This window comes from Acomys russatus, chromosome 28 (assembly GCF_903995435.1).
Source record: "Acomys russatus chromosome 28, mAcoRus1.1, whole genome shotgun sequence".
Taxonomy (NCBI): domain Eukaryota; kingdom Metazoa; phylum Chordata; class Mammalia; order Rodentia; family Muridae; genus Acomys; species Acomys russatus.
Window position 1 is genome coordinate 4,969,227 of NC_067164.1, and position 27,376 is coordinate 4,996,602.

At 42.6% G+C, this 27,376-nt stretch overlaps 1 protein-coding gene across 1 annotated transcript; it reads left to right on the forward strand.

The window, feature by feature from the left end:
• On the forward strand, positions 1-25,912 carry Srp72 (signal recognition particle 72). The gene is made up of 19 exons (XM_051170216.1): positions 1-147; positions 1,712-1,832; positions 3,702-3,825; positions 6,143-6,286; positions 6,365-6,476; positions 7,910-7,941; positions 8,910-9,034; positions 9,121-9,178; positions 10,826-10,957; positions 11,951-12,079; positions 13,085-13,157; positions 14,685-14,749; positions 16,610-16,705; positions 17,554-17,657; positions 17,778-17,855; positions 18,484-18,621; positions 22,192-22,229; positions 24,308-24,467; positions 25,073-25,912. Exons 1-19 carry the CDS (start codon positions 39-41, stop codon positions 25,248-25,250), a joined length of 2,016 nt encoding a protein of 671 aa, XP_051026173.1. The 5' UTR covers positions 1-38; the 3' UTR covers positions 25,251-25,912.
• The last annotated feature ends 1,464 nt before the right edge of the window (positions 25,913-27,376 follow it).

The window sequence follows — 27,376 nt, forward strand, 5'->3', positions numbered from 1 at the left end:
CCCTACTCCTCCTCCTCCTTCCGCCCCCTCCCTCCAAGATGGCGAGCGGCGGTAGCGGCGGGGTGTCGGTTCCTGCGCTGTGGAGTGAGGTGAACCGTTATGGCCAGAACAGCGACTTCACGCGTGCCCTCAAGACGATCAACAAGAGTAAGTGTCGGGGCGGCCAGGGCTGTCCGGAGGACGCCGCCTGTGTCCAGCGCGCGACTCCCCGGCACAGCGCGGAGGGGATCGCGACGTCCGCCCGCTCGGCCCCACGGCCACCGGCGGCCCCAGATCGGTTGCTTTAGGGCCACGTGTACTTCCCTCAGTACCCGCGGGTTCCCGATGCCAGCGGGAGGGGGAATTTAAAGAGACCGCGGCGTCCGGAACAGCTTCCAAATTGTTCTTGAATTTCTTCTCCGCTGCTGGATTTTGCAAAGATGTCAGATTGACGTTTCGCCCTCGTTATCTTACGTGATCAAGACAGTGCCGTGGAAGAAAGTTGTTGACGGGCTGGGGGAGGGACAGGGAGGGAACCTTCCTGGATATCCTTGCTGTTGCAAACAAGGTGGAAGGAGGCATTGTCGATTCGAAAGGGGAGGGGTGTGGATGTCAAGCCTACCATGTATTCTTTTCCACGTAGTGTTTAGCCTCTGTGTGTGTGTGTGTGTGTGTGTGTGTGTGTGTGCGCGCTCTCTCTCTCTCTCTCTCTCTCTCTCTCTCTCTCTCTCTCTCTCTCTCTCTCTCTCTCACATTTAAAATAACATAGGGGGGAAAGGTTGACCTGTGTCTTTAGCCTTTATAAGTGATAATTTCTAATTTTAATTTGCCTTCAGTATGAGATTCCATACGTTGTTGTTCTACAGTAGCTGTACCGCTGTTACGTTAGTTTGGGAGTGTAACTACCAACCCGTTTACCTGTACAAAGCTAGTTATGTAAAGGGTGTAGCAGTAACATACACTTTGCGTCTTCGGGTTTCTGAGTTACTGTAAAAGTAGCGTTGATGGCCACAGGGCATTGAGAAAAACAGCGATTCCCAAACTTACTTGAATTAGCATTAGCCCTTAACCCGGCCTTCAGCCAATCTATAGCGTAAGTGCAACGCCCTACAGCAGTTCTTAAATCCTCCAAGACTGCCACTTCAGCAGCATGTATTAGTTTCTAGACACTCCTTTGACTCCTAACCTGAGAACCCGTTGCCTGTGGTTGACCAGGAGCAAAGGCAGCTATGATAACTGTGGCGCTGGTCAGTTTGACACTGACCTGCTGTTAGCGTTGAACCTTGGCCACCTGAGTTATTGGTCCCTTCTTTTTGATCTCTTTATGGGAAAGGGAAATCATGATTACTTCTTTGGAACATTTCCACAAGATATGTCATGTCTGCATTGGACTTTTTGTTTGTTTGGTTTGTTCTGTTTGGTTTTTTGTTTTGTTTGGTTGGTTGGTTTTGTTTTTTCAAGACAGGGTTTCTCTGTGTAGCCCTGGTTGTCCTGTACTTGCTTTGTAGACCAGGCTTGAACCACAGATTGGCCTGTGTCTGCCTCCCTGAGTGCTAGGATTAAAGGTGCACATCACCACCCCACTGCATTGTACTTTTTGTTTGTTTTCGCAGTGCTGGAAATTGGACTTAGGGCCTCACGTATATTAGGCGAGCTGTATTTCAATGTCTATTTTGTAAAGATGTGGAAGAGGATTGGATTTAAAAGTGGTTTTCCTAAAATTGTCGTCTAGTATTGCAGATCAACAAGGACGATGTAACCGCCCTGCACTGTAAAGTTGTTTGTCTTATCCAGAATGGAAGTTTCAAAGAAGCCTTGAATGTCATCAGTACTCACACCAAAGCGTTAGCCAAGTAAGTATTCAGCTAGGTGTACAGCTACTAGGAATACTTCCAGTGAGCTCTGGCCCCTCCCCCCGGCGTTCTTCTACTCTGCGCTTATTTCTGACCTATTTTTCTTTCCTTTGTTTTGTTTGTCATTGGTCTTTCTGAAACTGGAAGACACAGTAGTAACCTCTGTTCTGTTCTGCTCTGCTGTTAGAAGCAGTCACAGTCTTTTCATTTGGGCTTTTGGTTTGTTTGCTTGCTCACTTGCTTGTTTTCTGTTTTCCTGGGTTTTCATTGTCTCGTGTTTGTATGTTTGTCTTTTTCTGGATCTAATCCTTGCTAGCCTGGAACGCACAATGTAGCTGAAGCTGGTCTCAAACTTAGAATCCTATTTCAGCCTCCTGATTGTGGGATTACAGGTATGTGCGACAGTTTCCAGAGCTGTCTTTCTTTTGGACTGCTAATAAGAGGTAAACCATAAAGGAAGGCAGAGCCTAAGTGTGAAAAGAGCTATGTAAAAGCCGGACATGGTGGTGCACGCCTTTAATCTCAGCACCCAGAAGGCAGAGGCAGGTGGATCACTGTGAGTTCGAGGCCAGCCAGGTCTACACAGAGAAACCTTGTCTTGAAAAAAACCAAAAAGAAAGAAAGGAAGGAAAAACAAAAGAAAAGAGCTACGTAAGCAATTTTGGCTTGTATTCCAGCCCTCAGGAAGCTGAGGCCAAATTCTAGTTTGCGGCCACCTTGGGTGGGGGTCTGGGGTGGCCGTAGTTCATGGAGGGAGAAAAGCTATCTGCCCACTAGACATGTGTATATAAACATCTAAACTGATAGAAGTTTTAAGACGAGCTTAGCCTGACCTCTGGCCTTAGGTCCATTAATTGTTTAGGCCAAGACATTTGAGTTGTTTTCAAATATTGATGGCTTTTAAAAAATTTTTTCATTTATCATTTCACAGAACATGAACTTGTTGAATTGTTACATTTTCATATTTGCTTTGTTAAGCTTTTTTTCTGGGTGGGGGATTATGGTTGAAACTTTTGGTTTCTGTTTTTTTTTGAGACAGATTTACACTGTGTGTTTGTATAGCCTTGGCTGTCCTGGACTCGCTTTGTAGACCAGGCTGGCCTTGAACTCACAGCTCTCCACCTGCCTCTGCCTCCCAGGTGCTGGGATTAAAGGTGCCATCATGCCCGGCTGGTTGAAACTTCAAAGTGAATTTTAGATATTTTTTATGTAGGTGAGTTTTAAATCTGGGGATTTAAATGCTGCTTGCTTGGTTGAATATTTACCAGTTACATTGTTATATATAAATAGCATGTTTTATTTCTAATATATTTTCCTTTGATAGTTATTTGTTTCACTGGAGACAGCATCTCCCCTCTCCCAGGCTAGCCTCAACCTTCTCAGGTAGCTGAGGAAGAGCTTAGATTTCTGATATTTACCTGTACTGACGCTGAGATAATGGGCATGTACTACCACATCCAGTTGTGGGGTGCTGGGCATAGAACCCAGGGCTTTGTGTATGCTAAGCAAGCACAGTATTAACTGAATTATACCCCAAGTCTCAAGAGGAGGCTCATGTAAGTGATTGTATTCTCCTTGTGTCAAAAGGCAATCTTGTGTTTAGCTCTTCCACGATTGCCTTTTCTAATACTTGTATCAAAATACCAGTAGTTTGTTAATATTCATGAAAAAAAGGGTAGATGAGGAAATGGCTATAGTACTCTGTGTCACTTTAAGGCCTGTGTGGTTTGGGAGGCAGTTCCCACAGCTTTGTTCTAACAGTTCAATAGATTAACATACATCAAGTACTTAGGGCAGCCTGGCATATGCAGTGTTCTGCTTTATTAGACAGTAATCAGATGCTGGTTTTGTTTTTGTTTTTCCCTTCAGTAACTCTCTCTCCTTTGAGAAGGCGTATTGCGAGTACAGGCTGAACAGAATTGAGAATGCCTTGAAGACAATAGAAAGTGCCAACCAGCAGACAGACAAACTGAAGGAGCTTTATGGACAAGTGGTAATTACTGCTTTAAATGCCTGTTGACAGTCATCTGAAGTTAACACGGGGCAGGGTTGAAGAAATCCAGCCCATCCTGATGCTCCACCAAATTAGCCACCAAACCAGTTCTTGAGGTTTGGACATATCTAAGAGTAACTTTTATTCACCTGAGGTAATTGTCGCCTTGTAGGCTTGCTGCCTCCACCTGCTAACCTAGGCCTGCCTAGTCCTGGAAGCTTCTAGCCTCCGTACAATCTAATCTAGGCCTAGAATGTTTTCAGCCTCTGAGACTACTGCTGATGAAGTTCACCCTTTCTAGTTCTTTCTGAAACTCTGGATAGCTGGTTCAACTCAGCTGTTCTGGCTCAAACGCCTCTTCAAGATGACTGATTCAAATTGGCTGCTCTTGGCCTCTGACTGAATTGCTCTGCTTGACCTCAAACTAAGTCTAGCCATCTATTCTAGCCTCCTGGCTCCTCCTCATTGTCCGGTCGTTCTGTCTTCACCTGTGTCCAGCTTGTTCTCTCTTCAGCCTGTCTCTGTAAAGCTCTCCTGGTAAAACTGCCTCCTCCCTCTCTCTACCTCTGCTCTGCTCTCTCAAGTACCTTCTCTTCCCTCAGAGAGCTGGGCATGTGCTACTCTGTCAAGTCTTTCTCTTGTTCCTCACTTTCTCTGCCTCTCAATTAGACATCACTTTCAAACATGGGTGCTTCGTTCTACAACTAACTTTACCTTTATTGTTTGGGACTAAGGGCATGTCTGCCTTCCAGCCAAATCACCCAGACCTAGCAGGTCTTTGGATGTGATCAGGGCAGCCATGTTGCTGCAGACGTGTTCCCTGTTCTTCCTCTTTACTGGGATTGTTGTACAGACTGTATTTTAGAAGCAATGACTTCTTTAGGGTCATTGTATGAAACTGGGACTACTGGTTAGAAAGGTAAAGGCCAGTGAGCTAGGTACATAGTTGAGACAGATTTCTAATATGTAACTAATATTCTAAGCTTAAAATAGGGTGATTATGAAAGATGGGAATTTGGAGGGCTTTTTCTGTACTATAATATGTAGTTTATTTGTAAAACTGTACCCTATGAAAATGCACTTTTTTGAAATTTTTAAAAATTAGATTTGTTCATTTCATACATGTATTGAGTATTTTGCTTGCATGTATGGTTTATGTCCCACATGCTTGCTTTGTGCCTGTGGAGGTCAGAAGGCAGCATCAGATGGCCTGGAACTGAAGTTGTGGACCACTCACCACGTAGGGGCCAGGACTTGAGCCCAGGTCTTGCAGGAACAACAAGTGGCCCTAACCACAGAGCTCTCTCTCCGGCCCTTGAAGGGTTTGGAGGCAAAATCAAACCTGATCTGAAAGTGCTATTAAAGACGAGAGGACAGAGAGATAATTGCAGAATTAAAGGGTGAGTTCTAGGAGGTGATGAAGGAAACAAGTGCTGATATACAGAGGGAACTAACTGATCCAGAGTAGCAGCTCTTACCACCCTTTCTGTTTGTGTATTTTGTTTTGAGATTTGTTTTGAGGTTTTCCTTACTATGTAACTCTCGCTGGCCTGGAACTTCTGTGTAGACTAGATTGGCCTTGAACTCGCAAAGGCACAGCTGCTTTTGCCCACTGAGTGCTGGGACTAAAGGCGTGTGCCACCACGCCTGGCCCTTATGTCCTTTAGTAACGACTTGGCTGAAGTACGGAGAGTCACGTTGTGTGCACTTGGTGTTGCTGTCATTGTGTACGACGCCTGATGTCTAAGAAATAAAAAGTGAAAGTCACATATGGTGACGTTCTAGGGAAAAAAATTTTGAGACAAGATTTCTCTGTGTAGCCTTGGCTGTGCTGGACTCGCTTTGTAGACCAGGCTGGCCTCGAACTCACTGAGGTCCACCTGTCTCTGCCTCTCCAAGTGCTGGGATTATAGGCGTGCGCCACTGCACCCAACATTTCTAGGAAATGTTAAGTCTTTGATTAGCAGTTAATTTTTCTTCTGTTTCCTGACACTTAGTAATCATTTTGTGTAGCTCCTCCCTCCCCATTGTAATTCAGGCAACAGCATAGATTGCTATAGAAAGATTTCCTTTCACAAACTTTAGGCATTTAACTATGATAAAGAACTTGCTTTTCTAAATGTATTCACACCTACAAATATGTACTATAAAAAAGATTCAATGCAAGTACCTTTCTTTTAAGTATTAGTACAGAAAACTAGTTAAACATATATAAACACTTGGCTTACCCATATTATATTCTTGGTTCCAGAAAGTGTTAGTGAGGTCTAAAAAACAAGGCTGTGTTAGTCACCTCTGACTCTGCTCTGGCCTTCAGCTGTACCGCCTGGAACGCTACGACGAATGCTTGGCCGTGTACAGGGATCTTGTCCGGAACTCCCAAGATGACTATGATGAGGAGAGGAAAACAAACCTGTCAGCAGTCATTGCAGCTCAAAGCAACTGGGGAAAAGCCGCTCCAGTGAGTGTCCTCCTGACCCACACAGCTCAGAGAGACTTTCCACGGTTACTGCTTGACGGACCTTTTTCTCTGTGACAGGAGCACTTGGGTCTCCAAGAAGGCACACATGAACTCTGTTACAATGCTGCGTGTGCACTGATAGGGCAAGGCCAGCTGAACCAGGCAATGAAAATCCTACAGAAAGCTGAAGGTTGGGAGTTTTTAAAACTTTCTATAAATACAGTGTGGGATATTATAACTTTTGACAATCTCCAACAATTGCATTTGATATTCGTGAAATTCTTTGGTGAAAGTTATTGGAATAATGAGAGTTTTCAGGAGCTTATCTAGCCTGACTCCCGTTGGCCATATCTCTATTTCTATTTAAGAATCAAAGTAGTTTCTAACGTTTAATTTTAAAGAGTAGATCTTTGAGCGGGTTATTATGAGTACTAAATGTAAATTACTTTACTGTGACAAAACAGTATGTAAGAAAATCATTCCTGGACCAGTGAAATGGCTCAGCAAGCAAGGCCACTTGCCACTAAGCCTGACAGGTTGTCCTCTGACCTCCACATGACATGCATATTGCACAAACACAGAATAAGGCAGAGAATATAAATTTAAATTCTTTTTAAAGGCAATCACATATTCTCCATATGTGTCTACATATATTTGAAGCCTTTAATGTAAAAGCAGGGTCCTAGGCGTATAGTCAGCATGCTCTCGAGGCTGTGTGTTCAGTCTCTAGCACCAATTGGAAAACAGGAAAGAAAAGGAGAGGAATCAGAGGAGAGAGAAGGTTTGGGTGATGTGTGGCACATTTTAAAATTTAGCTTGCACCCAAACGCCAATTCTGAGAGTCTGACACCCTCTTCTGGTCTCCACAAGCTGCACATGCTGCACTGTCTTATTTAAGAATTCCATTTCTAAGCCGGGGATGGTGGCACACGCCTTCAATCCCAGCACTCGGGAGGCAGAGGCAGGCGGATCTCTGTGAGTTCAAGGCCAGCCTGGTCTACAAAGAGAGTCCAGAACAGCCAAGGCTACATAGAGAGATCCTGTCTCAAAACAAACAAACAAACAAAAAAGAATTCCATTTCTAGAATTTTAAAGAAATATTTAGATTAGATAAACATAGGTTTGCCTAAAGATCAATTGAAGGAATAGTTAGAAGAATAAGAAGTCATAAACTACATGAGTTTCTATGTTGTAAAATATTGATTGTGGAAGCTGGGCAAAATTCTCTGGTCAGTAGTGCATGCTTTAGAGTAATGAGTGCATTCCTAGTCTGTCCTTACGTGAAAAGCGGTGTCGGGGCTGAAGAGATCACTCAATGGTTCAGAACACGGGCTGCTAGAGCAGCCACCTGGGGCTCACAACTATATGTCAGTCCAGCTATTGGGAAGCAGGCGCCACCTTCCAGCCTCCATAGGCACCAGGTGCATAGACAGTGTGCATACATACATGCAGGCAAAACACATCCAAAATGATAGCTTTAAAACAAAAATCCAGAGCCCAAGGATGTGTCTCAGATGGTAGACTGCTTGAAATCTGCTCAGAAAGTAGGTTTTGCTCTTGGGAACTATGAAAAGAATGAGAAATGTCCAGTAATACTAATTTTAAAACCATTTTTTCCTTTAGATCTCTGCCGCCGTTCATTTTCAGAAGATTCTGTAAGTATTCAGTAAAATCAAATTTAGTGCTTGAGACTAATAATTAGTTGGAGATATTTCATTCAACTTTGTGAGATAGATAGATAGTACCATGCATTTGGTTCATATGTAATCAGGTAGTAATTTTCTTTAGGAACTTGTCTTCAGCAAATCTTTCTGAGTGTTCTTTGTGATTTGCCTCAAGATAAACATCTTTTTGTACTTGTGGGTTTTCTTTCACTGTGCTACTTAGTTTAACATTTCTCTATCAAACACAAATGGAATCATGTGTTTGGGAATAAGCATCTGGTCCCCACTCAACCATTGTACCTTCACCAGGTGAATGTGGGTTAGAAGAAAAGCATGCTGCAGGTGGGGACTTGCTCAGTAAAGTGCTTGCTGTGTGAGCTGATGATCCAAGCTTGACTTGCTGGCTTCGTGGACATGATGAATTCACGATGGCATGCACTTGCAACCCCAGCCCTCCAGAGGCTCAGGCAGGTGAACTCAGGAACCTGCCGCTGCCCTGAGCAGCAAGTTTCAAGCAAGTGGTAGATTGTCTCAAATAAGAAAGTTGATGGGAGCTGAGTGTGGTGGTGCACACCTTGAATCCCAGCACTCAACACGTGGGAGGCAGAGGCAGGTGGATCACTGTGAGTTCGAGGCCAGCCTGGTTTCCAACTCGAGTGCAGGACAGTCAAGGCTACACAGAGAGACTCTGTCTCAAAAAAACAAAAAAAGAAGAAGAAGAATTTGGAGAGGTATTATCAAAAACATGTGCTACTTTTGTATAGTACAGTTAGTGGTTAACACAGTGTAAGCCTACATCTGTAACCGCATTCTTTCAAGATGTCCTTTCCATTTTTTCTTAAGTTGCAATTCTGAATTTCAAAGCTGCTTCTCAGGGAACATTCCTTAAGTTGTGCGACTATGTTTCAAATGTCTGGATCACTTGGTAAAACTATGTAGATGTGTCTCTTTCTGCTTAGGATGGGACTGAGGAAGACCCACAGGCAGAACTGGCCATCATCCATGGTCAGATGGCCTACATCCTGCAGCTTCAGGGGCGGACGGAGGAGGCGCTGCAGCTTTACAATCAGATAATAAAACTCAAGTGAGTTGGTAACCTTCTGAGACACGAGGAGGCTTCTGTGTGTTGTTATTCAGAGTGTGCTTGGTATTAACAGCTCTTGTTCACAGGCCAACAGACGTGGCGCTGCTGGCTGTAATCGCAAATAACATCATTACCGTCAACAAGGTATGGGCACTCCGCTTTCTACATGCGTTTTATACTGAGAACATAGTGCTGCCCATCTTTATTCTAAAATGCATTCTTCTTCCCATGACAAAAAGAATTTTGGGTGTAACAGAATCATAGTGGAAAGTATTTTTAATTCATAATATTGGTGTTTCTACCATGTTTATTCAAGTAAAAAAGAAGGACTTCCTTCTCGTGGCTGTAGGCCTTGTAAATTCATAAAGTTTTACTTTTCTAATTTATGCTAACAGTGAAGACATGTAAAGTATAATATAAGTAGTTTGTACCTTTAAGTACATAGATGCTTTCCTTTTTTTTTTTCTGAGTCTAAATTTCTATATGATTTTTTTCTTGTCCTTTTTTTTTTTTTTTTTTTATGGGGGACAAGGTATGGGCAGGTGAGCCATCATTATAACTGAGCCATCTCCCCTGTCCTCATGTAGAGTTCTGAAGTACTACTTTAGTTCATTTTCACAGTAATCTTTTTGGGTGGTACTCCTTATCTTCTGTGTGTAGGAGACGGAAAGAAGCCTTCTGTGTGAGGTCATTGCCAGGAAGAGCTAGAACATGGATTCAGATACTGCCCAGCCTTTCTTTGTCATGCTTTCTTAAGAAATTCATGATACTTGATAAGTCTTCCTGTTGCAGCCGGGCGTGGTGGTGCACGCCTTTAATCCCAGCACTCGGGAGGCAGAGGCAGGCGGATCGCTGTGAGTTCGAGGCGAGCCTGGACTACAATGTGAGTCCAGGATGGCCAAGGCTACACAGAGAAACCCTGTCTCGAAAAACCAAAAAAAAAAAAAAAAAAGTCTTCCTGTTGCTGCCTAGTTGAGAAGGAGAATCTTACAAAAGGAACAGAGTAACTGTGCTACATGCATGTTGTCTGCTGAAAGTGGAGACCATAGTGGAGTGTCTGTTTCAGAAACTTAGGGATTACGTAGCTACAATGCAAGCGGGATTGCTACCTTCCTTGCTTTTCATCTGTATTCTTTTTTTTTTTTTTTTTTTAAAGATGTATTTATTTATTGTGTATACAAATCTCATTATAGATGGTTGCGAGCCACCATGTGGTTGCTGGGAATTGAACTCATGACCTTTGGAAGAGCAGTCAGTGCTCTTAACCTCTGAGCCATCTCTCCAGTCCTTCATCTGTATTCTAAAGGGCACTGCAGGTGCATATCTTTGTAGTCTTAAGTGACTAGGGCTTGTGTTGCCTGACATATTACCTAAAAACCACAAAACAAGCAAGAATGGTGGTTCACTCCTTAATCTCAGCACTGTAGAAGCCAAGGCAGGGAACTGCTGGGAATGCCAGGCTAGCCCGGGTTATAGAGTGAGACCCTGTCTGAAAAACAAAAACTAAAAACTGGCAGTCAGCAATGGGAAGATAAAACAAAAATCTTGTTCTTCCGTCTAAGGCATCATCGGCATCTTCATAGCTATAAGTAGACTGGAAAATATGTGTCCTAGTAGACTTGAGTTGCCAAAACCCAAGACAAGTGTATTAGTGCAGGCACCTCAACCAGTACGTGTGTCCAGGCTTTCTTGTATTTATGTGAAATACACGAGTGGAAAGGGAAGGCTTTGGAGAGTCACAGAAGCCTAAGCAGGAGCTACTGCTAATGGTGGGAAACTTTTCTTTGTTAGGACCAAAACGTCTTTGACTCCAAGAAGAAAGTGAAATTAACCAATGCAGAAGGAGTAGAGTTTAAGCTTTCAAAGAGACAGCTGCAAGCCATAGAGTTTAACAAAGCCTTGCTTGCTATGTATACAAACCAGGTAAGTAAAGTCTCTGCTCTCTGCCTGGCTTTGGACTACTTTGGCATATGAAGCGCAGTGGGAATTTGTGTGATGTCTTTATGTTTACTTGTCTTTTGTCTTAGTTCCTTCTTTAGTATGAATATACTTCTTGATAACCTTGCTAAATGACTAATTTACCCCCTTCTCTAAGTGTATGGAGTTAGTAACTTTAAGAGAAAGAGTTAACGCCGGCTCTCTCATCTTACTGTCCTGTTTAACTGTGTTGGTGATTGATCTCGGCCTTTGATTACCTTCATTGTTAATCTTCCTGAATTAAAGTAGAATCATTAAAGACACAAACTGCATCTCAAATCCAACTTTTTGTTTTATTTTAAGTATCACAAATTATAACTGTTAAGAGGCTCAATTCTTTTTTAAAAAGCATTTGTTATTTACACACTTATTGTTATGTTATGTGTTCTGTCTGCACGTATGTCTGGGCACCACATGTGTGCCTGATGGAGAATCTCCTACAACCCAGGCCCTCTGTGAGAGCACCCAGTGCTCTTCACTGCAGGGTCGGTTCTCCAGCCCAAGGCTTTCCCTGTGTTCTAGTGAAGTTCTGAATCCATACTACAGAGCACAAGATTGTAGTCCACAAGTGAGAAGCAGTGATGTGTGTTCGTATGTAGAGCTGGGTCAGGGTTTCCTGATGTTTCAGCAAGAAGTCTATTTCCATGGCTTTTCATTTGTTGTGTTGCTGTAAGGAAGAAACTGTGAACTTCATTACCTGGAGCTGAGGTATTCAGACGACCAGTTAGAGTGTGCCTTTTGCATCCACAGTTCTTTTAAGCTCAGTAATTACAAATCTTGTCATAATAAAATAAGAGATGGGCGCTATCAACAGATTTGCTTAGCCCTACATATTTTTTCACCTACTATTCTACAAGCTGATTACCATCCCTTTATTTTGAATTATTTAATGTTTAATTTTATTAATACACTTACTAATAAAGGCGGGGCATCTTTTAGGCAGACCAATGCCGAAAAATATCTGCCAGCTTGCAGTCCCAGAGTCCTGAGCGTCTCCTGCCCGTGTTAATCCAAGCTGCCCAGCTCTGTCGTGAAAAGCAACACGCAAAGGCAATAGAGCTACTTCAGGTAAAGACGTTAAACATGAATACTTAATAGGTGCCGAGTAGTAGAAGCTGTTTCATTACACTGTACAGTACAAGCTTCTGCATTACACTACAACAACCTACAAACTAGTGGGTAATGCACCACTAACTTCCAGTGTCACTTTAGGTGACTTGTAAGTTGGAACTTCTTTATATGTTGTATTATGTAAATTTGTGTAAACGCTAAAGAATGCTTTTTCATTTGGAGATCCATTCCACATGAGTTAGGGGTTGAGCTTTAGGCTTGCAATACTAAACCATCTATTACTACCTCAGTGGGGCAAACTCCACATCAGCAGTTCAGGAGATACTTAGTTTTCAGCATCCCAAACCGTGAGTATAGACAGTTGGGGAAATGGGCAGAATAAGATGAGGACCGTTCTGAAGGCATATTGCCTAGCAGAGACCCCCAGTGAGGATCTCTTTAAAAGCAAGTCTGTAGCATCTTCATTATTTCTGTTAGTGCCTTTCTGGGAATTTGACATAGTTGGGTTTTTTTGGTTGTTGTTCTGTTTTGTTTTATTTTTTGAGACAGTTTCTCTGTGTGATAGTCCTGGACTCACCTTGTAGACCAGGCTGGTCTGTAACTCAGTGATTTGCTTGCCTCTGCCTCCCGAGTGCTGGGATTAAAGGCGGGCACGGGCGCCATCGCACCTGGCAGCGTTGTTGTGCTCCTTGTAGGACATTGCACCACTCAGAAAGCATGGCTGTTGGATACAGTTTCCAAGGTAAGATTTTGACCTAAGCAAGGTGTGGTGGCGCACACCTTTAATCCCAGCACTCAGGAGGCAGAGGCAAGGGACCAGCCTGGTCTATAGTTTCAAGGTGGCCAGGGCTACACAGAGAAACAAGATTTTTACTGAAACCAAAAGTTTAATACTTTAAGCTGAACTTTAAATTTTACATACCTGAGATAAGTAATTGTAAAGTCTTACAGTTGTATAAACTAAATTTGTGTGTTTTTAACCCACAACTAAAAATATTTTAGGAATTTTCTGATCAACATCCAGAAAATGCAGCTGAAATCAAGCTTACTATGGCACAATTGAAAATTTCTCAAGGTATTAACATCTGACTTTAAGTTCTTTGTTCAGTGGTAAAGTTCAACTGTTGTTTCAAACAGACTAGACTGAGCAGAGAGGAAGCTGGCCCTTCGCTTTGTTTGTTCCTGTGCAGGTAAACTGAGTTTCTCAAGCCGTAAAGGTCTGTACAGCACGAGGTGGCTTTGCAGGGCAGATGTCCCATGTAGAGATGTCTGTCTCTGGGGCTGCACAAGCAAGAAAGGAGGTGCTTCTCAGTACTTCTTAGCGTGTCCTCTTTTATATATATATATACTTCGTACAGAAACTTATGCGATTGGATATATTTGATACACAGTAGAAAACTACGATTATTTTTTAATTAAACTTGCTTATCTAGAATATAGTTGTCTGGTGTGGTAGCTGCTGTCTTCACATATCTATTTAAATTTTGAACTGACCAGCATTAACCGAAATTTACAGCTGAGCATAGCATGCATGGCTGTAGCCCTGCTCTCTGAAGGCTGACACAGGAGGACTGTGAATTCAAAGCTGATGCAGCTGCTTAGTGAGACCCGTCTCAGAAACAAAGTTTTAAGTTTCAGTTTCTTTGCTATAGTCACTACACAGCCTGTGTAGGACAGCACGAATGAATGGACCTAAACACTGCAGACTTACACATCGGACAGCTCAAGTTCTCAATGACAGTAGCAAATGGTCCAGAAAACTTTAGCTAGCCACAGTGCTTAGATGAAATTTTCATGAGTTGGGGAAGAACAGTTAGCATTTAGGGAAAACTGTAAAAAAGGAAAAGAAAGACTTCTTAGTGAAATGGGGTTAAGAATTAAAGGTGAAAGCTTTGAGGTATTGAAGTTTGCAGTAAGCATAAAATCAGAATTCTAATACTACCAGTTTCTCATTACACTCTAGTCTTTAGTAACAAATTTCAAAGCCTTTGGGGAAAGACCCCACCGCCTTCAGGTTGCCATCTGAAAAAGAAGAAATGTCACTCAACAGCCTGGAGTTGAAAGTTCATCTCTGCCAATAGTGACTCTGTAAGCTTTAGGAAAACATGGTTTCAAGCTCAGAGACAGTGCAGAGCCCTAGAGCTCCTGTTGGGCCATATGAGGAGCTGAGTTTGAATGCCTGGGACTTACCTAAAGTGCTGGGCATGGCTCTGCACACCTGAAACTCCACCGTAGAAACAGGCAGATCGTAGGAGGTTGCTGTCTGTGCAGGCCAGCCAAGACAGCAAGCTTCTGACTCACTGGGAGACCTGTCTCCACAGTAAGAGGCAGGGGACTGAGAGGAGGGCACTGGCACTCTCTTTATGGTCATATGCAGTCACACACACCACACATGCACCAGGCATAGTCATGCCACCAACATGCCAGTTTCTTACATAAGAAATAAGCAGTGGGTATACTCTCCAACAGCCCCAGAGCTTATGTAGTTAGAGATACTGCAAAATATAATTTGTGATCTCTTCCCCAAGGAAAATTGATAGGAAGTAAATTTTCTTGTATGCTTTATTTGCTGTGATGCTGATTTTGTTTTTAATCTCCTTAGGTAATATTTCCAAAGCTTGTCTAATATTGAGAAGCATAGAGGAATTAAAGCATAAACCAGGCATGGTAAGTTTCTCAGTGACTCTTACAGGACAGGGAAGATAATACTTTGTTTGCATGTCTGCGCCTTATATTCTCTTTCATTTCTACTCAGTCCCTGAAGCATTGATAAGGTCGAGCTAGCATTAGGGTAAATAAGTGACTTGTCTGGGATACATTTCATTTTGTGCTCGGTAGTCAGCTGTGTTGTCTCACTTAGGTCCCATATTACCCATAAAGGGCAGCGTCAATCTCAGATCTGTGTATGGACTTTTTTCTTTTGTTAGATTGCTTAGCATGTCATTGTAATTGTTTGGGGTTTTTTGTTTGTTTGTTTGTTTGTTTGTTTTTAAACAACTTGAAAGTAGTGGTCAATAAATTTAGATTGTTGTTGTTTATTCAAATATAATAGGTTTAAGCCAGGCATGATGGCACCAGGCTTTTAATCCCAGTACTCAGGAGGCAGAGGCAGGAGGATCTCTTGGAGTTTAAGGCCAGCCAGGACTACAGAGAGAAGGCCTATCTCAAAGAGGCAGGTTTATGTAGCTCCCAACTCTGCAGGTTTATATAGGCAGAAAGTGTCTTTTTCTTTTTTTCATAGTGCTCACTGATTCGGTGGTGATAGAGCATGCCTTGGTCTGTTGAACAAGGACCGTTTGTTTCTGTCCAGCTGTTCACAGCTGGATAAGCACATTCTGTCTTCATGGTGCTTTCTCTCCATTCTTATTTTAAGGCTTCTGCTGGGTTTGTTGTTGTTTGTCTTTTTTTTTTTTTTTTAAGCTAGAATTGTAACCATTACATGACTAAAAAATTTGGCCTTTCCCTGTTTAAGGAACTTACCTATTTTCTCTGAACTTCATTGCCATAGAAGCTGTCCAAGTGCTCCCTTATTATCTTCTTAATAACTGCAGAATCTCTCACTGATACTGCTTACACCCTAGTCAATTTTCTGTTGCTATGATAAAATACTGATCAAACCCACTGTGGGGAGGCAAGATTTTATTTATGTGGCTTTTAAGTTACAGTAAATCAATGAGTCGCTGTGGGAAGCGTGGAGGCCGGAGCTGAAGCAGAGGCCACAGAGCGCCGCTGTCCTCCTGCCCCAGGCACATGTTCAGCTACATTTTTTTATACTGCCTAGGACCACTTACCCAGTGATGGCACTGCTCACAGTGGCCTGGGCTTGTCGGTCAACAGCTAAGAAAATGCCGCACACATATGACCACAGACCAGTCTGCTGGAGGCGGTTCTTCAATTGAGGGCCCCACTTCCCAGCTGTGTCACGATGGCATCAAGATTCACTGTCACACTCGTTGTTTCTCTGATCCGTGTGGCCAGACTGTTGGTTTTATCCAAGTTTCTGTAAAATGCAACCAGTTCCTGTCCTTTTACTGCTCCTTAAGTACACAAGCACACACACACACACACACACACACACACACACACACACACACACACACACACAGAGTGCTGCCCACGAACTCATTGGGTAAGCTCTTTGCAGCTTAGACCATGTGCATCTCATCCAATTTTAGCCGTCCTGGGAGCTTCCTGATCACACTCTGGGATGTCTAGCAAAATAGTTTGTATAAATGTATCAAAATGCTTATATTTCTTATTCTATTCTTATCAAACTGACACTGCTTTAGAAGAACATCTGTTTTATAGAGAAGTGCCTTATTTGAAGAAAAAAAAACAAAACATTTTTTCTAAGTGTTTCAAGAACTGTATTCTCTGAAAGGCTAAAGGTCATGGGGAATTAACACAGGCAGAGGCCCCGTTCATCTTTACTCATTCTTTATCATTTTTACTTTTTCAAAACTCTGTTCTAAGAGTGAAGGGAGAGTTTCGTTCCTTGACTTTGTTCTTGTGACTTTTGCTGCACAGGTGTCTGCACTGGTGACCATGTACAGCCATGAGGAAGATATTGATAGTGCCATTGAGGTCTTCACACAAGCTATCCAGTGGTACCAGAGCCACCAGGTAAAGGAATGGAGCAGAGTATTATAAGGGCATCTTTTTTCCATAAATAATAAAGTTCTACTGAACTAAAGATTACAGAGAAGTGAAATATTCTGAGTCACTATTTTTACATGGAAGGCTACTTACTGGACCATCAAATGAATTTTTGTAAAATACACTAGGTCCAAATAAAATTGTTATACAATGAGCATCAGCTGCAAGATGAAAGAGCTCATTTGTATTTTTTAGAAGCTTACTCTTGTTCACGTGAGTGTGAACGTGCACACGCTCAGGTCACGATACGGTACGTTATTGGTAAGGAAGCGCCTCCGGGCGGCAGCCGTTAGAGCAGCAGTGTAGAGAGTGAGTATTTACCCTGGCTCAGCTAACAGGAGCATCATCATTTTTTCCAGAATCAAGCTCTGCATGGTCGTATCAACTTACTAGCGTACGTGCATACATGTTCTGTTCACACGATGATTAACTGTTAGCAGTTGGAGGCATCAGTATTCTGGAAAGTACTATGTTGAATTAATGTTTGAGAATGTGCCATGTCTTCTAAGATCTGATTTTAGGACACTGCGGTTTTATTTGGTGGGTCCTAGAGATAGACCACATCCTGGGCTTCCTAAAAGGGCACTGCTAGACCTACATTTCCAGCTTGTGTGTATTTTGTGACCACAATAGAAGTGGATTGTGTTCTGGTTTCATAAATTATGATTACTTGTCCTTTCACATACTTTGTAAAACTTACGATGAGGAATTTAGTGAGCAGGTCTATTTTAAAGGGTAACAAATAGGATTTTGCCAACTAGCTAGATATTTAGCTTAAAACTTTGTTGTTTTATTTTGTTTTGTTGAACCTGTAGCCCAAATCCCCTGCTCATTTGTCCTTGATAAGAGAAGCTGCAAACTTCAAGCTCAAATATGGACGGAAGAAGGAGGCCATTAGTGACCTAGAACAGCTGTGGAAGTAAGCTCTGGAAAGTGGTGCAGGGATCCACACCCTGTGCCTGGGTGGGGGCAGGGCAGGTTCTTTATGTTAGTGTTGACTTCATAAACCGCTTATTAACTTTTTTATTTCTTCTTTTAGACAAAATTCAAAAGATATTCACACCCTAGCCCAGCTTATTTCTGCTTACTCCCTTGTGGATCCGGAGAAAGCAAAGGCGTATCCTCCATGGCACAGCCCTCTGAGCACCAGGGCTCTGCTAGTGCTTGTGGTTCATGCAGAAGTTTCAGCTCACAGATTGCTTCTACCTAGTGAAAGCACAGTTTAGGATTATGTATCAGTATGATTGAAAAATGCTAATGAGGTGGGGAGGAGGCCACATGCCCATCACAAACAGTGCTGATAAGTGGAGACAGGGCACGGGAGTGTGATCCTGCAATCCTAGCCCTTTGGAGGCAGGAGCAGGAGGGTTGAGTCATCCTTGGCTATACAGAGTGAGTTCAAGACTACCCTAGGCTCGAAGAACAAGAAAACGAAATATCCACTTGGTCAGTTTTGGGTTCTAAGTGCTGCTCTAATTATGGTGGGTTCCCAGAACTGAGTTGCATATTGGGTGCTAAGAAGTCCCAGCAGCCTCTACCCTTGGCAATTTGGGAAATGCCTTGAGTTAAGGAATAGATGGTTAGCTTCCTCTCAGAATGTGATTCTGTAGGAGATTTAAGAGTATTTTGTGCTTTTGGTAAAGGCCATCAGAAAAAGACAGCATCTTTTTGTTGGCAAAGCTGTGCTAACAGACATAAGTACGTGTAACTATGTGTTGTGTTCCTAAATACCTGCCTCACTCCAGTCTCAGTAAGCACCTGCCCTCATCAGACAGTATGTCTCTAAAAGTGGATGTTGAGGCTCTCGAAAATTCTCCTGGTGCTACGTACATTCGGAAGAAGGGTGGGAAAGCTACTGGAGATAACCAACCAAAGGAACAAGGGTAATGCTTTTCTAATTCAGAATATTTGTACAACACTTTCTATAGATGATCTAAAATTATGTAAAAGAACCTGATGGGGTTGGGTTGTAGCTTAGGAGGTCGAGGGCCCGCCTCTCATGTAGGAGGCTGTGGGTTCAGTCCTGAGCATCACTGAAACTGGAATGGTGACACAGGCCTGGAATGCCAGGGGATCAAGAGTTCCAGGTCATCCTTAGCCTAAGCCAGTTCCTCTATCCTGAGCTACGTGAGACCCTGTCTAAAGACAAAAACAATTTCATAAAGAGTAAAAACTTCCATCTTATGTGCATATGTTCGGGTGCACTTTCATATGTGTGCAGAGGCTAGAGGGCGACATCAGTCAGTTTCCACATTTCTTGAGATTGGGTCTCCGCTGAAGCGCACCCATTCAGCCAGCTGGGTTAGCCGGCTAGCCCTGGGGATCCTCTCGGCTCTGCCTCCCCAGCATGCAGGGGTGCAGAGGGGTTGCCACTGAGCTAAGCCTTTATGTGGCTGCTGAGGCTCTGGACTCAGGTCCTTGAGTTTGTGCAGTAGACATCTTACCAACTGAGCCATCTCCCCAGCCCTAAGTACCTCTTGATAAAAGTTCCATGTGAAGGCGATTGTCTTGTTCTTCTCTATTGCTGTTTGCACCTTTTACTCCTTATTTCCGCCTGCCCTGTCTCCTTAACTAACCTCCGATAGACAATACATCCTTTGCAACCTTTTCTCCCTGTTTACAAATACATAAAACAATTTTTTTTCCTTAGATTTTTTTTTGGGGGGGGGCAGGGTAGGGGATGGGGATTGGCTTATTTTGAGTCAGCATCTCGTTCTATAACTTATAGTGGCCTCAATTTTGCAGCAATCCACCTGCCTCAGAACTATCCAAATGCTAATATTACAGACATTAGCCATTAGAGCCAGCCTTTTAATTTTAATTTAAACAAAATAGGGTATTAAAGGCGAGAGAGACGGCTGCATGGTTAATTGAGCCGTGTGTTCTTCCAGGGGGCCTGAGTTTAGTTCCCAGCAGATGTTACCACCACCCCTGCCTGTACACTAACTATTAGTTATATTTGGTTTTTCGAGACAGAGTTCCTTTCTGTAGCCTTAGCTGTCCTGGACTCACTTTGTACCCCAGGTTAGCCTCAAACTCAGAGAGATCTGCCTGTCTCTGCTTCCCCAAGTGCTGGAGTTGTTACAGGTGTGCACCACCAAGCCTGGCTTATACACTGACTTCTTGAGACAGGGTCTCATGTTGCCCTAAAGAGCCTGCAACTTACCATGTAGACTGGGCTGGCTTTGAACCCAGAGATCGTCATTCCTCTGCTTTCTGTGTGCTAGGATTAAAGGCATGTACCACCACGCCCAGCTACCCTGCCTTTTTTTTTTTTTTAAGCATTATTTATTCAGTGGAGGAGGGGCACACTTGTGCCCTGTACTTCTGTGGAGATCAGGAAACAACCTGTTGTGTCTTTCTACTGTGTGCACGCTAAGGCTCACACTCAGGTCATCAAGCTCTGTGGCAGGCGCCTTAACCCACTGAGCCTTCTTATTCACCCTGACTTTTTGGCTTCAAATTTTCAGTACAGAAATTTCATTAGACATTATTAATGTTCTTTGTACTATTAAATAGTGATGGTCTAGTGTATTTTGAATCTGTGTTTATACTGGACATTGACACACACACACACACACACACACACACACACACACACACACACAACCATTTAAACAGTAATTGGAGTGGAGGTGTCCTGTAGGGTTTGCTGGGAGCACACCAGGTAGAAAGGTCTAAGGATAGTGGTGAGAGAGTGGTCAGTCTGGAGCAGAGAGAGAGACATGATGCACTGTGCTCTTCATTCGTGTAGAACAAACTTCGCCATCTTCAGCCTCAGTTCTCTGATGCACAGCTATCAGCTGGGCCCGATGTGACATATACAAAGGGGTGTTTTGTCTTCTAATTGTAGCCTTCAGAGTGCCCAGTGCTTACTTTGAAATAATTTCCTGATTTTTCTTAAGTCCCCTTCCAGGCCCAGCTTTTTCTTTTTTGCTAGTATACTTAGTAAACTGCTTAATCTATTTCAAAAAGTAATAAACTTGTAAGGTTCAATTTTAAAGTCGAAGCTAGAGATGGACTTCAGTCTTCGAGCACTTGCCTGGTTTGAGGGGATCCTGGAGTTGGGTCCCTAGCACCATCAAAATAAAGATACAGCATAGTTGGGCACGGTGTCAGCAGCCTATAAGAAACACTTGAGAGTATGAAGCAGAAGCATCCCAAATTCAAGGCCAGCCTTCTCTACGTAGTAAGGCAAGTATGGCGGTACCTGCCTGTACTAACTGTACTTGGGACACAGAGGCTCAAGGGTCAAGTAAAAGCCAGCCTTGGCTACATGAGATGTTTTTAAGGGAAAACAAAAACAGGCTAGGTATGCGTATAATCCCAGCACTTGGGAAGCAGAGACAGGGCATCTCTGTGAGTCAAGGCTAGCCTGATCTATGTATTGAGTTCTAAGCTAGCTGGGCCTACATAATGAGGACCTGTCTTTAAAAAGAAAAAGTACAGGTTAAGTAGGAGTGTCCCACCCATCCTTCCCCTTCCCAGGGCCTTGGCCATTGCAATTTGCTCTCTACCTTCCTCTAAAGACTGCCTACACGTGTTCTCTGCCAAAGGGTTTTTTGATTCTCTACAATCTCACCAGTTACTAAGGCATGGCCAGTTTCTGTTTGTATAAATGACTTAAGTAGTAGAGCTCTATGCTTTTAAAGTGTTTTACATTAAGCCATATACATACTATTTCAAGATTTTTATTTTTCAACCGGGCCTTGAGGTACATTCAGGAGGTTCCAGCACTAGAAAGAAGCCTTGAGGCAGAACGTGGAGTTTTGAGACAAGTTTATATTACCTAGCAAGATGCTATATCAAAAAAAGAGGCCAGTAAGGTAGCTCAGCAGATAAAGGCCCATGCCTTGCAAGCCTAATAGTCTGAGTTTTATCTTCAGAAGCCACATAAAGGTGAAAGGAGAGAACCAACATGTATAGTACTTAGTATAGTGTTGGAACCCACAAGCCCATTATGCGCACGCACACAGACACACACACACACACACACACACACACACACACACAAATAAATGAATTCTTTTTCTTTTTTTCTTTTCTTTTCTTTTTTCTTTTTTCTTTTTTCTCGGTGATGGCGGCCAGCAGCTGGTTTTCAGGACAGTGTTTCTCAGAGTAGTCCTGGCCATCCTGGAACTCTGCTGTGATAATCAGGCTTCAAAGAGATCCTCCTGCCTCTGCTTCCCGAGGGCTGGGATTAAAGGCATGCATTGCTACATACACTACCACCCCACCCTCCCCTCCACACAGCATGATTGATTTTTCTTAAAGGAAAAGTTTCCAGTGTGATTGGCTAGACTTGGATTAGTATTCCAGCTAGCTATGTCTTATGAGCTGTACCAAGCCTTAATGTAAACATTAATGTAAACACGCCCAGCTTGCTCTTCTGCACATATGTAATGAACTGCATTTTATCACAATGATGATAACGGTTCTTGATTTGTTTTTAGACAGGGAGATTTGAAAAAGAAGAAGAAGAAAAAGAAAGGTAAGACTTTGAGGAAAAAAATACGTGTTAGATTTCTGTGTTGAGATAGCTCAAGCTGTTGTCAAGCTGTCCAGGCAGTCCTCCTGCATCAGCCTTCCAAGTGCTAGAGCCACAAGTGTCCACCACCATGCCTAGTTTTAGATTCCTTTTTCAACAATAAAAGTTAGAATTTATCCCTAAGTCATACTCCCTGGACCTAGAAATGCTATCTTCTTCTGTTATTTTCAAACATTAATTTTTGCCTTGACTGGCACTAACATTTTCAATGCATTAAAGTGTTCCCTTAAGAGTTTGATTGCCAGCCGGGTGTGGTGGTGTACACCTTTAATCCCAGCTCTCGGGAGGCAGAGGCAGGCGGATCGCTGTGAGTTCGAGGCCAGACTGGTCTACAAAGCGAGTCTAGGACAGCCAAGGCTACAGAGAAACCCTGTCTTGAAAAACCAAAAAAAAAAAAGTTTGATTGCCTAAATTCATATTGCTGCCATAGCAGTATTAACACGTGACTGTGGACGGTAAGGCAAAGGTTTCATCTGTGAGTGGAATCAAGTGTTATTGCATGTCAGGCTTTTCACCTCACACATAGTAAGCTCTTTCACATTAGAATTCACAAATACTATAAAATTGTACCAAACTGGCTTAAGACAATTTACTGTTCATAAAACTGACAGTCAAAATGCAGGTTAGCATTAAATTGACTGATAGTAATTTTGTATCTTTGATCCTCTGTCCACAAAACTAAGTCATACAGAAGCCAAGATGCTTTTGGTAACAGTCAGGGCCACATTCTCGTTTGTCTATATCCAGGAGAACAGACAGTGGCTCACTGGACTGAGCAAGCCTTACACACTGGAATCTGATTGGGCTAATGAGTCAGTGATTAGCCCCACATGTAGGGATGTTGTGCGTTGATTGGCTCAGACTGTTCTTTAATCCCGAGCAAGAGGATATGGAATTGTTATACCTGACTTCAATCAGTTAGAGGTTCTAGAAGCTGCCACTTCCAGCTCCTGGGCTTAGGGGAAATCTGAAAAATAAATCAGCCTAATTCCTGATTTTTGCCCGCTGCCAGTTACGACTTTGATTTTCAAAACCTATTTATATGAATAACCAACAGTCCAATTGTTTTCCAAGTTCTAAATATGTAGTTATTGCTATTTTACTGGAGTTTACAGAAGTTGTATAAAGTTGTGTCTGCCTCAGTCCATTGTCTTCATGAGTCTCATTTGTTCAGTTTTGTCCCAGTACTCTGCTATGTAGCATGGTTTTACCCAAGCTGGCTTCCAACTTGTGATCTTCCTACATTGGTGTCCCATTTTTTTTTCTTTAAAATGTATTATTTTGTCAGATAAAAATTGTACATTTTGTAGTTATACCTGGAAATGTTTTACATAATGTCTTAAAGTCAAACGCTCTTGCTAAGATATACACAAATAAAACTTTCTCAAAGGCAGACGTGGTAGCTCAAGGCTTTAAGTCTAGTACTAGGGAGGCAGAGACAGACAGATCTTTGTGAATTCAAGGCCAACCAGTTCTCCACAGTGATTTCCAGGCCAACCAACCCTATATCATGAGACACCATCTCAAGACAATTTTTTTCTCAACAGCTGAACGTGGTCATGCCTACAATCCCAGCACTTCAGAGGTAGAGGCAGCAGAATTGGCTATACAAGGCCATCCCAGGCGCCATAGAAAGATCAAAAACAGGGACAAAGCTGCCTTCAGTCCTAGCACTTGGGAGGCAGAGGCAGGTGGATCTCTGTGAGTTCGAGGCCAGCTTGGTATGCAGAACAAGTTCCAAGACATCCAGGGCTACACAGAGAAAAATTTTCTCAAAAAAGCAAAAAGAGCAACAGTAATAAAAGAGGCAAGTTATAAAAGTAAGCTAAACAAGACAAATCTAACAAGACTAACCTGAGTATGAACTTAGTGTTTAAATGCTTAGAAACAAAAAACAGAAAAGGCTTTCTCAGACAAATGTCAGTTGTGTTATTTATTCCAAAGCTCCAAGGCATGAACACATTGCTTTAACAATTTTGAAATTCTTCTAGGTGTATTTCTCATTTATCAATTGTTTCTAGGGAAACTGCCTAAGAATTATGACCCCAAAGTTACCCCAGATCCAGAAAGATGGCTGCCAATGCGAGAGCGGTCTTACTACCGAGGAAGAAAGAAGGGCAAAAAGAAGGAGCCGATTGGCAAAGGCACACAGGGGGCGACCGCAGGGGCCTCCTCCGAGCTGTAAGTTGTGGCTCCAGTAGAGAGCCCTCAGAATGCACTTCATCCCGGAGGCTGTCTCAAGTGTTAGTGAGCCTTTGTTAGTATGCTGCATGAGAAGGACAGTGCTACAGCCTTCAGGATGTGCACTTTGTCAAAGGAAGAAAATACACTGATTTTATTGTGAGCTACTGTAGGAGCTGTGAGAGTGACCCAGTAATAGAGCTCTTAGCTATTAAGGCCTTGGGTTTAACCTCAGTCCTACAAATCATGAAGCAGCCTAACAATTACGTTTAGTTTTGAAACTAAAGATACTGTCTCATTTAACTCTGAGATAGCAAATGTCCAGAAAGAAGAATTTAAAATGTGAATTATTTCTACATAGGATTATAAATCACTTAAAGCTGATTTACTAAAGTTGGCATGTAGCATATATCACACTTTCTTTGGTTATAAAATGGTTTTAAAATAGTCAAAAGAAGAGTGGACAGAGATATGGTGCATCCCATCCTTAACTGTGTGGGAAATTATTAGGTGTGGAAATTGAGATCCATGCACATCCATGCACACACCTTCTCCTGGATTAAATCTCTAAATGACTAAACACTTCTCTGGTTTGATGATTTCAGAGATGCCAGTAAGACAGTGAGCAGCCCACCCACCTCCCCACGGCCTAGCAGTGCGGCCACGATCGCTCCCTCTACAAGCAACATCGTGCCCCCCAGACACCAGAAACCCGCAGGGGCCCCAGCAACAAAAAAGAAACAGCAACAGAAGAAGAAGAAAGGAGGCAAAAGTGGCTGGTGATGAAAATGTACTTGTTGCAGGCTGTTCCTAGTGCAGTGTCAGTGACATAGGGACATAATAAAGGTAACACAGCAAGAAGCACAGAGCTCCCTCCTCCATCCGATAGTCCTGAAATAATTTTTTAAACTTCCAGTGGGAAAACATCCTCCTCAAACTGCCTAAGCAGGTGTGGCCTGCTTGTACCAAATAGCTTTACAGAAGACTGAAGATGACAGTGTAAGACATGTTATCTAAGTTTCCCAGGATTTAAGTAGAAAGTGTTTCAACTAGTGTGAAGATGCGGGAACCTATCAAGTCTCACCTTAAATTATGTCTTACGAGGAGGCTAAGGTGGAATCTTCTGAGCATTCCAAGGATTTGTTTAGAATTATCATGTGATGAAAAGGGATCTTAGTGAGTGGCCAGAAAGACTCTGTCTAAAATAATTTAACTATAATTCTCTGTCTTGTGCACTGGAATTGGGACTCTGGTGTGTGGATATATATGTGTACACATCTGGCTCCCTTGTGCCCTTGTCATTTCATTTTCAGATTATGTTAACATGCTGATTTAGTTCCACTGAAGACCTCAAAACATATATCAGTGTTCCAAGTAGTTGACTCTTAGACCCTGTGTTCTGAGGGCAAACGGGCTTGGGCTTCTTAATCTCAATGCTAGTGGCCACTGTCAAGAACATAAACCTTGACTTGTTTATGTAAGAGGAAACAGTATCAGGTGATAATGAAGTTCATGAGAGCATCTGCCCCGGCTAGTCCTCAGTTGGCTCCCCTTTCTGGTTCTGGGACATGACCCTTCATTACCTTCTTCAGAGTGACATGGTTCACCGTCACATTGTGGTACAAATGTTGCTCTTGTCTTTGATTGCTAGCAGGCCACTTTCACACTCAGCAGTTGTGACACACATGGGTGCCTCCCATGCTTAGGATTCATCTATGCCACCTGAGATACTGTTTATTTCACACTTCCCTTGCTGTGATCAGATTACCCCGTCCTTGTTAATAAAAGTGCTGCTGTGTTTGAGCGTTATCTTTTGAAACTTGTTCAATGAATTATTACAAGGCTCCTGCTTTGTGGAATTAGAAATGGGGCTGCCCTTCTGTTCTGCATAGTCAGGATCTGCATCTAAGAGCGGTTTACACAGCTCTCCAGAGCTCAGTCCTGGTGAGACTGAACACCCTATTACAAGCGTAATTGTCATTTAGCATTCAGTCACTTCCCCGTGGTTGAGGCGAGTTCTTTAAGTTGACCAACAGAATCTTGGTGAGATATACTGAACTTTGAGAATCTTGATCCAAGACACCGTGGTGTACATACATAGTGCTCTTAGTTGGTGTTACTAAGAGTTCTTGGTATTGTCACTGCTAAGCCAAATAAGTCATTCAAATTTAAATTTCATCTGTATTAATGTTCTGGTCACTATTTTTAGGAAGTCTTTAACCAGTTCAGTGTGTGTGTGTGTGTGTATACATTTATAAAAACCAATGTGGAAAACATCCATTCACTGTGTCACATTTTTAAATTTTAAAATAAAATAAACTCTAGCAGTGAGTGTGAATACAGATATTTCAGGTGTTGGCATTTTATGAATGACTTCCTTATTAATATATCTAAGACTTTTAAGCTGAATATCTAACCTTGTCTCCTGTCCTTCCCAGAAAAACTACAAATCTAGTGGGATTGGAAGAACTCAGTTTAAAAGCTGGAAATTCAAAGGCTAGAGAGATGGCTCAGCAGTTAAAAGCATGAGCTGCACTTCCAGAGGCCCTGTGTTCAGTTCCCAGTACCTACATGGCAGCTCACAGCTGTCTGTGCCTCAAGTTCAAGAGAATCTGACACCCTCTTTGGCCCCCTCTGGCACTACACACAAGACACACATGCATAACATGCAGGCAAAACACCTATAAATATGAAACAATACATCTTAAAACGCACATCCTATTGGTATGTGCATCAATGAACAGAAACAAACTTTGTAGAGTATTGAGCCTGGCATTTTCAAGGCAACTGAAGAGCGCCAACCTTGAAAACTGTCCCGTCACTCAAGCCCCCTGAGACTTACCATTGTTCTTTACCAGCTTATTTGAAACATCTGATTTTTTTTTTAAATCAATGTCATGTAGAAACTA

Bases quoted from the DNA above. Each gene is read 5' to 3' on its own strand.
- Srp72 (XM_051170216.1), top strand. From the start codon at position 39: ATGGCGAGCGGCGGTAGCGGCGGGGTGTCGGTTCCTGCGCTGTGGAGT. The intron at 9,179-10,825 runs GTATGGGCACTC...TTTCTTTGTTAG, and splicing joins ACATCATTACCGTCAACAAG to GACCAAAACGTCTTTGACTC. The intron at 24,468-25,072 runs GTAAGTTGTGGC...TGATGATTTCAG, and splicing joins GCAGGGGCCTCCTCCGAGCT to AGATGCCAGTAAGACAGTGA.